The following is a 12,910-nucleotide window of genomic DNA, read 5'->3' on the forward strand; positions in this document are numbered from 1 at the left end:
TTCATCTTCCTGAACTGATTCTAGTAATTGGCTTACTTTTTCATTTTCCTCTTTGATTCTTGTGGTTCTATCTGTGTTGTGTTTCTCTTCCATTCCTAATATAATTATACATTTCTTCTTGTCTGCTAAATCCCTTACTATATTCTCCTTTTGTCTCATCACTTTAATAATTGAGTCTTCAGTATGTTCTTTCAATTGCTGTTTGACTATGTCAGTGAATGAAACCTTATTTCCTTCTTGGGTTTTCTTCCAATTTTTACTTTCTTTAGCTATCGTTTCTCTGTTTTCTTTACTATTCTTCTTCAATTCCTCATTCTCCACCTTTACCTCTCTTAACTGTCTTTTTAGGTCTTCTATTTCATCAGTTAAGTTTTTATTCGCCTTTTCCAGTTCTTCCAATCTTTCAACCCTTTGTAAAATGGTGTTCATATGACCTAACCTACTCTCCAAGTCCTCGATCACCTTATCAACCTTCTTCTCTAGTCTTGTCAGTTTGTGTCCCCCCCACTCTCTTTAAATCCCTTGAAAATATTCTCATCACTTTCTACTGTATTGTTCCTATCTATACTTCTAATCTTTACATTCTTATTAGACATTCCGTCGTCCTCCAGCTCGTCTTGTGGTCGTTTGTTTACTTTACGGCGGTCTGTTTGGACCAAGTCCTCTACTTCCTCATTACCTTCCATTTTCCCAGCAATCCCTCCCCTTCTCCTCTTTCCTTACTTTCCCACTACCCCACGAGCAATTTCCCCCCACCCTGTAAATACAAAAAGGCACTTCTCTTTGCGTTGGGATCCACAATCTGCACTTTTCTTCAGAACGTTCTTCAAGCCGTCCGTTCGTTGAAAGTGTGTGTGTGTGTGTGTGTGTGTGTGTGTGTGTGTGTGTGTGTGTGCTGTGAAATTTGCATAGATATCACTCACACTTAAATTTAGAATAGAAGAAAATAGAATACGAGGAATTTGCCACATTTCACTCAAGATCATCCTCGTAAAATATATTGACCATATATGTATTAGTCAAACTTGAGCTATAACATTAATCATTACCCAGCTAAAATTGTACTTTACAACATTTTCTGGAAACTACTGTATAGCCCAGCAACATTATATATATATATATATATATATATATATACATATACATATATATATATATACATATATTCATATATGTATATACACACATGTATATATATATAATATATATATATATGTATATATACATATATATATGTACATATACATATATGTGTATATATATATATATATATATATATACACACACACACACACACACACACACACACACACACACACACACATATATATATATATATATATATATATATATATATAGGTATATATATATGTATATATATATATATATATATATATATATATGAATTAACGTCTTTTCCACCTGTCTTAGCAATCTTGTATATGATAAGTGGAAAAAAGTGTTCAGTGCATGATAAAGGTAATATCTTTCAAAGTTATTTTCTTTCCAACATTTGATAATTTTATCATCAATTTATGTGTCAAGTAATATTTATGATATTTATTTTTATATGAAATTGTACATAATACATATGCTCAGAGTTCAGTTACAATTGTTTTATTTCCTTGTTCTATGTTGTTTTGATAAGAATAATAATTGTATTTAATAATATCAGAATATCTCTGTAGTAGTTTTTTTTATTATTTGTTTGAAGTATAAATGAATGTTCACTCAGAAATTCTTGAGTTGTGACTAGCGGAAACGCTCCTAAAATTTTCGCTAAAATCTAGCCATTCTTGTAAACAAGCTTCCAAACAAGTCTTCACGTTTAACTTTAAAAGCAAAGCAATGGCTAGCAGAAAGTTGAGAAACATTTTTGTTGTATGATGAAGAAAATGGTGGCTACTTCACTCACTGCAATAAAAGTAGGAAGATGACGCAAAGGTTAGTAAGATTATTAAAAAGAAGTTTACAGGTAATAGCAAACGACAGGTATCGTTGCATGTTCCTTGCTGTAGCGATATCCCTCCAATTTCATGTTTCTTGATTGTTTATTTGTTAAATTACGATGTCGTCAGTTAAGGTACTGAGAGGTTAGACCCTATAATTAGTGTGAAGGTACACCATAAATACAAAGTTGAAAGTAAGTTTACCCCGTAAATATTGACTACGTATAATTGTAGCTAATACACCAGTACAGAGACAGACTTACAGAGTTTGGTATTTATAAAGATGTTTGGCAGTCTCACTGATCCAGTCCTTACCTATATGTCATCGGATAGCTCGTATGATTCTGATTATTATAAACACCATAGGTAAGTACTGCAAGTTGATTAGTAATGTCAGTAGCAATTTATTTTAAATTGAGTGTCTTGTTGGGGGCTAAGCCTAATGTAAATGTTACTGTACACAATGAATGGAAATAAGCTCGCATACTTTTTTGTGTTATCCTCAGCAAGTGTAATAGTGATTTCGAACTATGTGTTTTTTTCTTTATCTGTATTTGATGTATTTGTTTTATTGCCACATAAACTTGTATTATATAATTATTATTACACTTGCATGTCAAAGAGACATTAACTAAGGGGTGGACAAGGCGGCATGGGATATAAGCCATGATAATAAGGCAAATTCATCGCAATATTTTGCCAGATATTCATCAAGTCCACAAAGAGCAAACACTCATCCATGCTTTCTTCACCCAGGTGGTACAGTAACAGTGCCATCTCCCACAGGATGACCAGTGTTGTCAGCTATGATATGCAGAACTTCCCCTTGATGCTTCAAGCATTGAGGAAGCTGGCAACAAATAGAAAATGATAGGATTTTTTTTTTTTTGGGGGGGGGAAACCTCTATAATTATCAGGTTAGGTTAGGTGTAGGTGTGCTATTCTACACTGCTAAGGGGAGAGAGTGGGGGAATATCGGATCAATTTTTGGTGGAAGGTAAGCTGAGAGTGGAGGATAGATGGAGAAAGAGGAAGGTAGGGAGGTGCTTAGAGTGAACTGCTTAAATGAGAAAGAAAAGGAGAAGTACAAGAAGTTTAGAGAGGAGTGGGAAGGAGTGAAGGATAGAGCAGAACCTAGGAGTGGAGGAATGGGGATGGTTCAGGGAGGGAGTCACAAGGTGTGCAAAGATGGTGTGTGGAGCAAGGAGGACAGGAGGAAAGAGAAGGAAAGTTAGTGGGTGGTGGGATGAAGAAGCAAAGAAAGTTGTAGAAGAGAAGAAATGAGCTTTCACCGATTGTTTACAAAATAGGACAAGGGAATCGTATGAGAGGTATAAATAAAAGAGAAGTCAAGCCTAAGATAAAGGAGGCAAAGAGGAGAGCAGATGTGAAATGGGGTAAGAGTATGAAATTTTTTTTTGAAAGTAATAAAAGATGTTTTGGAAAGAAATTAAAAGAGGAAGAGGAGGCGAATCAAGTAGAGAAGAAAAGGTAAAAGCTGCAGATGGAGAGATGATAATGGAAGAGAAGGCAGTGAGAGGAAGGTGGGCAGAGTATTTAAGGGAGTTGCTAAATGTGAAGGAGGATAGGGAGGGAAAGGTAGTTGCAGTGGGAAGCGCTAAGAAAATGACAGTGATGAGTGAGGAAAATGGAGGAGAAATAAGGAAGGATGAAATGAAGGCAGTTGTTAAGATGATGAGACCAGGTAAGGCACCTGGTCTGGATGGATGCCATGCAGAATGTCTGAAAAAAGTAGGTACAGTGATGGTGGACTGGCCAGTGAGGTTATTTAATGTGTGTTTAAGAGAGGGCAGAGTGCCTGTATAGTTCCACTTTACAAGAGAAAAGGGGGCAAGTGTGAGTGTAGTAGTTTCAGAGGGATCAGCTTGTTAAGTGTAGTTGTGAGGGCTTAGGAGAGGAACAGAGGGAGTAAATGATGAGAAACAGTGTGGGTTTAGGATAGGTAGAGGTTGCGTAGATCAGATTTTTGTGGTAAGACAGGTATGTGAGAAAGCTTTAGGAAAGGGTAAGGATGTTTTTTGGGCTTTTATGGATCTGGAAAAGGCTCATGACGGTAGACATGAAGGCACTGTAGGAGGTATTGTAGACATATGGGATAGAAGGAAAGCTTTTAAGAGTAGTCGAGAGTTTTTACGAGAGTAGTAGAACTTGTGTCAGGATTAGAAATGGAGAGAGTGAGTGGTTCGAGGTAAAGGTGGGACATCGTCAGGGATGTGTTATGTCACCCTGGCCATTCATTTCATACATGGATGGGGTAGGATATAATGTCAGTGAAGGCCAAAATGTAATTTTAGGAAGGGATACCGGACAGAATGTCAATGAAGGCCAAAATATCATGATAGGATGTAATGTCGCTAGAGGACGAAATGACACATTAGGATGTAATGTCACAATGGGATGTAATGACAGTGCAGGACAAAAGATCACGATGGGAAGTAATGATAGCGGAGAACAAAATATCACGATAGGATGTAATGATAATGGAGGAGAAAATATCACGGTAGGATATAATGTCAGTGAAGGACAAAATATAATTTTAGGAAGAGATTCCGGACAGAATGTCAATGAAGGCCAAAATATCAAGATAGGATGTAATGACAGTGGAAGACAAAAGATCACGATGGGATGTAATTATAGTGGAGGAAAAAATATCACGGTAGGATATAATGTCACTGGAGGACAAAATATAATTTTAGAAAGGGATGCTGGACATAATGTCACTGAACGACAGGAGGCCGGCATGAATCACGGTGACGTAGGGGGACAAAATGTTCAAAATAGATCGGATGACCGTAATCGACCAGATGTCCGTGATGGGGGAAATGTTAATTTTGATAGAAGAAATGTTAATGAGGCATTGAATGTCAATGAAGGACCAAATAATAATAATATAGAGCAAGGCATAAATAAAAAACAAAATGATAATATAAGACATGATATTGAAACTCAAAATGTGTCAAAAAGAAATAATCACGAGTTTCTTAAAACTATGTACTTTAATGCTCGTAGTATTAGGAACAAATTTCAAGAAATACAGGCGTATGTCAAAAGCGAAAATCTCGATATGATAGGAATAACTGAAACATGGTTAAATGGTACAGAGTTCGAAGCTGAATTTAATATTGCGGGATTTAAACACTTTCATCAGGATAGAAACCACAAGAAAGGTGGGGGTGTTCTATTGTATGTTAAAAACAATGTTCATGCTTGTGTTTTAGAGAAAGTGAAACAGGATGCATATGACAGTTTGTGGGTTGAGTTAACCCAAACAAATGGACAAAAAATGAATATAGGTGTAATATATAGGCCAAAGACATTATCATTAGCAGGTGACAAACTGTTATTTCAAGAACTGTCTAGTTTCTGCAACCGGGATTTATTGATAATGGGTGATTTTAATTTTACTGACATTGATTGGATGACCCTTGAACATGGCCATATAGGTAGTCGCTTGATTGATTCTCTTGGTGACAATTACTTAATTCAGCATGTAAAAGAGCCCACAAGATATGGAAACTTACTTGATCTATTGATCACTAGCCGCGAAAGCATGGTAACTGATGTAGAAGTCGGTGAATCTGTTGCAAATAGCGATCACAACTTAGTCAGATTCAAACTCCTAAACAATTTTAGAATAGATACTTGTGCTTCTAAAATACCCGATTTCAGTAAAGCTCAGTTCATAGAACTACGTCAGGAGATTCAGCTTACAGATTGGGAGGCAAAATTAAACGAAAGGCCTGTAGATCAGATGTGGGAAATATTTCAAAATACGCTCACTAAGATGATTCAAACTTACATTCCTTTTAAGGACAGACGTCCCCCAAATCAGGCTCGCCCAAAGTGGCTCGACAAAGAAACTGAAAAAAGTATTGCTAAAAAGAGACAGGCTTATAAGAAATATAAGTACTCGGAGGCATCTAATGACTATGAAAGTTATGTATCAATACAGAGAGATTTAAAAAAAAAAAACAATATAAAATGAACATCGCTGATAAATCCAAAGAGAATCCCAATGAATTCTATAGTTACATTAGAGATAAAAAGGTTGTTAGGAATCACATTGGTCCACTATTATCTGCTGACGGTCAACTTGAATATTCAAATGAAGGAATGTGTAATATCTTAAACAATTATTTTAGCTCGGTATTCGTAAACGAAACACCTCAAAGTGAATTCCAAACTGAAACCTATGAAAAGTCTAGGGTAAACTTACTACGGTAAATATAACAAAAGAAAAAATTAAAAGGTGTATAGACAAACTCAAAGTTAATAAAACACCAGGGCCTGACGGTTGGCATCCAAGAATCTTAAAGGAAATGAAAAATGAGATTGTTGTTCCATTAGAAATTATTTTCAAGAAATCCATCATATCCGGAGATGTCCCAAGAGAATGGAAGCTAGCTAACGTTACTCCCATATTCAAAAAAGGTGACAAAAAGAAACCAAATAACTATAGGCCTATAAATTTGACTTCAATCGTAGGAAAAATAATGGAAACTATCATCAGAGATGCTATCGAATATCATTTAGAAAGTAACCGTTTGATAAATGATAGCCAGCATGGTTTCAGACGGAAACGTTCTTGCGTGACTAACTTACTCGAATTCTACAACACAGTTATCTCAAATTATGACAAAAGAAACAATATAGATTTAATATATCTAGACTTTGCAAAAGCTTTTGATACCGTCCCACACGAAAGACTACTTACTAAATTAGCTTTGCATGGAATAAGTGGTAGCCTATTAGGTTGGACTAGTAATTGGTTGAAAGGTCGAAAACAGAGAGTTGTTTTAAATGGAAAAACTTCTGGATGGAAAAGTGTTGCAAGTGGAGTTCCTCAGGGTTCCGTTCTTGGGCCACTTCTATTCATAGTATATATAAATGATATAGACCATGGACTAAAATCTACTGTTTCCAAATTTGCTGATGATACAAAACTGTGCGGAGTGGCAAATGATCACTCAAACCAATTAGATATTCAAGAAGATTTAGATCAATTACAGCAATGGTCTGAAAAGTGGCTAATGAAATTTAACACAAGTAAATGCAAGGTAATGCACATAGGTAAAAATAACAGTAAGTACGATTACAAGTTATTTGGAAATTCGTTAACAAAAGTGGATAGTGAAAAAGATCTCGGCATAATTATCAGTAACGACCTCAAATCATCCAAGCAATGTATTTCAGCCTCTGAGAAAGCAAATAAGATTCTGGGATTGATTGCGCGATCTTTTGATTTCAAAAGTCCATCACTCATTAACAAGCTATATAAATCGTTAGTTCGTCCACATTTGGAATATGCTGTTTCCGTATGGTCACCGAATCTCATTAAAGACATTGACAGACTGGAAAAAGTACAACGGCGAGCCACAAAACTGATTCCAAATATCAAAAATAAATCATACGAAAATCGACTTAAGCACATGAATCTGTTTTCCCTAAAAAAGCGTAGACTCAGAGGTGACTTGATACAGGTCTTTAAGATTTTAAAGGGAATTGACAACATCAAAAGTGACCAAATTTTCACATTGAATGAGAATCAGACAAGAAACAATGGTCTCAAACTGTCCGGAAATAGATTCAATTTGGAAGTAGGTAGAAACAACTTTGCCAACCGTGTAGTTAATGAATGGAATAAACTTCCTGCACAGGTAGTGCAATGTAGTTCAGTTCGAAGCTTTAAGAATCATTTAGATAAATACCTAAGAAAGATGCTGTAATGATTATAATTTATGTTATATTATTTGTTTTTGTTTTGTTATCATTTGTCTGTCTGATTTTCATTTATTATTAGTTATATGTCAATTTATTATCATTTACTATTTACCTGTTTGTTTGTTATTCAACTATACCTATGCATTTATTTATGTGTTTTATTTGTTATTTACATTATTATATTTTTTATTTATTATTAATATGATTTTTTTTTTTGCATCCGACCTAGATATGGATCAAAAGGTCTCCTGTCGGCATGCTCCGCCTTTGTAATCCTTTGTAAATGCAAGGGTAGTGGGTCAGGGATATGAGATGATTAAAGAAAATGGAGAAAAGTGGGAGATAAGCCAGTTGTTGTTTGCTGAGACACTGCACTTATTGTAGGATCAGAGAAAGGATTGAGGAAGTCAGTGACAGAGTTTGAGAAGGCGTGCGAAAGAAGGAAGTTGAAGATAAATGTGGGTAAAAGTAAGGTGCTGAGATGTACAAGGGGAGAAAGTGGCTGTAGACTGGAAGTGAGTATTAAGGGAGAAAGACTGGAGGAAGTGGATAGTTTAAGATACATGCATGTGAATGTGGCAGGAAAGGGAGGAGTGGAGGTGGAGATAGAATGTAGATTGAGAGAAGTGAGTAAAGCCTTGGTGGATTAAGAAGTGTAATGAGAAATAGACACTAGGGAATGGATGCTAAGAGGAGATTGTATGAAAGAGTGTGCCGACAGCACTGTATGGGGCAGAAACATGGAACATAAGAGAGGAGTTTGAATGTGTTTGAGATGAGGTGCCTGAGCAAGTATGATAGGGGTTACTAGGCTGGATAGGGTGTGAAACAAGGAGATGAGGAGGAGAATGGGGGTGGAAAGGGGATTGGGAGATAGGGTTGATGAAAGAGTATTGGTTTGGACACATGGAAAGAATGAGTGAAGAAAGACTAGTAAAAGAGGTGTGGAAGGAGTGAACATGAGGGGGCGACCTAGGATGAGATGGATGGGGTAAAAGGGGCTTTGGGAAAGAGGGGAATGTCAGTTGAGGACAGAAGATGGGTGAATGGAGAAGGGTTGTGTATGGATGATGCTGTGATACTCGAGGTGGAATGGATGGGGGGTGAGGGAGTATGTGTGAGAAATAAATTGATGCAGCCCAAAGGGATTTCTCCCTGTCTTCTTTTCTGCATGAGAGGACAGAGAGGGGGGGTCACCGATTTTATGAAGCAGCCTTGCTGTGGATGTGCTGTGTCTTGCAACACTACCTCTGACCCAGGGCATTGGGCAAGATGCAGGGATGACCCATCATCCAGGAGCCAAGATAAGAGGGAGGGAGGGTGGTAAATGGCAGTGGAGTATGTTTGTTCCACTGCTACTAACACTTTCAGTAAGTCCAAGTCCATAGTCACTTACAATTTTCTTCACTTTCTTTTATCCACTTATATTTGTATATTATTCATCTGTTGGCCCCATGCCTCTTTCATCCTACTTAGCCAAGTTCCATTATTCAGTACAAAGGTGAATTAAACGTATTTTTCTTTTCTTCCAAATAATATTACACTTCTACAACTTAGTTGAGTAAGTGCACCATAGGACTCCCAGTTGGGATTTTTGTACATCCCACCAAGCCAAGTCTGCTTTGACATCACTATTTAATTCATCCAATAACTTTGAATGTTACAAATAAGTGCCACCCTATAAGGGCATGATTTTACCTCCGTGCACCAATAATTTCTCTCCTCCTCCACCCTTTTCTCCAATCAGAAAGGCTGTTATACTGTCTCAAGCAATACTGCTTACGTAAACACTTCTGTCACAAGCTTGAGTGGCTTAGTGTTTACATTTCGTCACAGCGCCAATATCAATACCCTAGCTGGTGTTTACAAACTTTAGGCGAGATTATGCAACTCAGCAAATTCCTCACCACTTACCCCTCTATCTACTTGTCTACCTCAATCTACTGGCCATTTACAGAGTATGTTGGGGATGGAATGGGTGAGAGTGGATTGTATGCATTTGTTTTTGACTACCTCCCTTGTAAAAGGGGAAAAACCTTTGGTATATGTATGTATTTTTTATTTATTTTATTTATTTATTTTTCAGATTTGAAAATGATCCAGAAAACAGACATAGAAGAGGCAAGCATAAGCTCAGACTGGGCCAGGGTCAGGCACTGAAACCATCTAACACAATGAGTGCTGAACAGGAAGCTGAGGATGGAAGTACATCCCCAGTTCTCCAGAGCAGAAGAAAAAACTTTGGTCAAAGTCTGAGGCTATCTCAAGCTTTTTGTTCATTAAGTACCCAGTCCCAACAATCCCATTCTCAGTCATCAGTAAGTAGCCAGGGCAACGCTGATATTAGCGTAATGTCGACACCAGTACGACATAGAAGGGGAAAAATTAGAAGAGTCAGTCAAAGCCCAGTAACGAGCTTCATGAATGCTTCGGATTCATTTAGTAGGTGCCTTGATTTTGACGAGATTGATACATTGTGTTCATTGCCGAAATCTCCTTGGGAGGATGGTACTTGCAAAGTGAGAACTTCACAAAATAATGTTAAGACGTCCACTCAGAAAAAAAAATCTAATGAGGTCAGTGACAATGTATGCCCTTCATATAATGCTCACAATAGGAAAAAAGTTGCTCATTATGAAGTAGACGAACTTGATTTTTCAGTGGACTTTAATGATAAAACTATAAATATACCTGAGAAAATATCTGATCAAGCCTATGTTTGTAGGACAAGCAGTTCCCAATTTGATGAGTTAAAAAGTTCAGGTGAATTTGAACCAGTGTGTCATTACCACAAAGAGAAAAGGTGTAACTGTGCTAAATATTTGAAAGAGAGTGGGTCAAGTATATTGCCTGATAATGTTCCTGGTGAATCAGTTAACAGATCCCAGGAGATAGCTTCCACACCATGTAATAGCAGTCCAGACATGTTTAGTCCCAAATCCTCTGCAAAAGGTGAACAAAGCCCAGATTTATTTAGCCCTAAATCATCATTGAGTGGAGTTTCCATCACTTCTCAAAGAACCATTTCTCAAAGAACCACATCTCAAACAAGTGTTCTCAGTACGCCAGGGTCTCAGCCATTACTTGGAAGGTTGCAGCAGAAGCTAGGGAAGAATGAGGGTGTAACGCCTAAAGGTTAGTTTTTTATTCTTAACTGACAAAGCCATTGATTATACTTGAACTTTCATTATCTTACCAGGGATTTTATTCATCATAAAAATTGTCCACAAACTGAAGTGAATAAAGGTATATCAGAGTTTATGCAAAAATTATGTGAGTTTTAGTGGTTCTTTTATATCTAACCAAAGATACCCTTAAATTTTCAGAACTTGTCTTTGCTAAAGCAAGAGAAAGAAGTAAATACATAAAGTCTCTTCTAGAAGAAGAATTTCATAACCATAATTCTAATGCTTCATTTCAACTGGGCCCATTTTATGGATTACCATCAAAAGTCCAAGACTTGTTAAGGTCTCATAGAGGCATCACACAGCTGTACAGTAGGTATAACATGTCACAATAAGAAAAAAAAAAGAATAAAAACTTGTTTATATCTACAGAAAGCTGAAGGCATATTTGGAGAGAATTGAAACGGAATTTGAATTTTTATTTCTTACAGAATGGCAAGAAGAATGCCTTAGACTGGAAGCTGTTGAGCTTCACAAGAACCTCCTGTATTGTTTACCCACAAGTGGTGGGAAAACACTTGTAGCAGAGATTCTTCTTATGAGAGAGGTGTTGCTGCACAGGAAGGATGCCATTTTTATCCTGCCTTATATAGCAATAGTACAAGAAAAGGTATGGATTGTTTATTTGACTCTTTTCTCTCTCTCTTTCTTTCTTAAACAACATTTTCTCTTATAAATATGCACTGATATTTATCATTCCATACGTCTCAGGTTCGAGGTTTGGCTCCCTTTGCTGTAGAAATGAATTTCCTCACAGAAGAATATGCTGGCAGTAAAGGGACATATCCCCCTCCTCATAGAAATAGGTTTGCAAATATTGATATACATAGGTGTTTTTTTCCTCTATAATGGAATACTACATATATATATATATATACAATTTTTTCCTTCTTCTTCTTCTTCTTCTTCCTCTTCTTCTTCCTCCTCCCTTTATAAGGGTGGTAGCCAATGTAATACTAGAAATTGATATTTGAGTAACCTCTTCCACCCTTAGTACTTCCTCTCTATTATTTATATCAGTCAGAATCCTTTGTAGAAATCAATTTTTTCTCTTATTTTCATTAGCTAATTTAGATGTTTTCACAAACTTTCAGGAATATTGTATATGTTGCTACCATAGAAAAAGCAGAGGGAATTCTCAACTCCTTGATACAGACTGGAAGATTGAAAGAACTGGGTTTAGTGGTAGTTGATGAAGCGCATATGGTAGGAGAAAAGCAGCGTGGAGGAGTTCTGGAAGCTACTCTAACAAAGCTCATGTATATACAGAGTAAGTCAACAATTACAACCTTATGAAGACATGTAAATATATTCATTAGTAGTACTACAGTCCAGTTGTATACATTTGTCCTTTTCTGCTTTTACAGATAATATTCAGATTGTTGCCATGAGTGCTACTATCGGTAACATCGAGGAATTAGGAAGGTTCCTCAAGGCAGAAATATATAAAGGAAATTTCAGACCCATTGAGTTAAAGGAGTATGTTAAAGTAAGTATTCTTAAAATTGCATCCATATTCCACTTCATACACATGTAATGCCCCTCCTATCTCAGCATTTCATGAATGAAGTCTCTGTCCCCAGCCACAGTGCTTGAGACAGGACAATGCAGTGAGGCATAGCACTTTCATAGCAGGCCCCATTGGCCAAACCACTACTGCTGAACAGTAATGGTAATCATTGTTGCCTCAAATTTCATTGTATATCTACAACCCCACAATGGTTGGTAACTGCTTTTGAGCTCTCCCTTATATTTCAATCAATCTGTTGCTTCAAGTCTCTTGCAGGAGAACTATGGCATCCAGGTAACCTACAACAACCACTGGACAGGCCCATAGATTGCTCAGGGAAGAAATGTTGAACTTGTCTGTGATATGTGTGAGACCGTTTCCATGCAACTGGCTAATGTAAGTATAGTAGTAGAAGGAAAGGAGCAGTTGCCAGTTGTCAGTTCTTCTTGTGTGCAAAGGTGAAGGAAGCTCGGCTGAAATTGACAGAGAAAGATCTTGATCCAGGTCTTGAGACATAGAGTCAG

At 36.9% G+C, this 12,910-nt stretch overlaps 1 protein-coding gene across 1 annotated transcript in view; it reads left to right on the forward strand.

The window, feature by feature from the left end:
- Nucleotides 1-1,809: 1,809 nt before the first annotated feature.
- The window catches only part of mus301 (mutagen-sensitive 301), a 34,082-nt gene continuing 22,981 nt past the window's right edge, over nucleotides 1,810-12,910 (forward strand). Inside the window, exons 1-7 of the mRNA XM_076199986.1 lie at nucleotides 1,810-1,944; nucleotides 9,778-10,826; nucleotides 11,018-11,188; nucleotides 11,308-11,486; nucleotides 11,588-11,682; nucleotides 11,971-12,146; nucleotides 12,244-12,365. Coding sequence (XP_076056101.1) covers nucleotides 1,934-1,944; nucleotides 9,778-10,826; nucleotides 11,018-11,188; nucleotides 11,308-11,486; nucleotides 11,588-11,682; nucleotides 11,971-12,146; nucleotides 12,244-12,365 — 1,803 coding nt within the window. The 5' untranslated portion in view covers nucleotides 1,810-1,933. The remainder of the gene's footprint in view (nucleotides 1,945-9,777; nucleotides 10,827-11,017; nucleotides 11,189-11,307; nucleotides 11,487-11,587; nucleotides 11,683-11,970; nucleotides 12,147-12,243; nucleotides 12,366-12,910) is intronic.

The sequence above is a fragment of the Oratosquilla oratoria genome, chromosome 16 (assembly GCF_046742065.1).
Source record: "Oratosquilla oratoria isolate Oo_2021 chromosome 16, ASM4674206v1, whole genome shotgun sequence".
In the NCBI taxonomy this organism is placed as follows: domain Eukaryota; kingdom Metazoa; phylum Arthropoda; class Malacostraca; order Stomatopoda; family Squillidae; genus Oratosquilla; species Oratosquilla oratoria.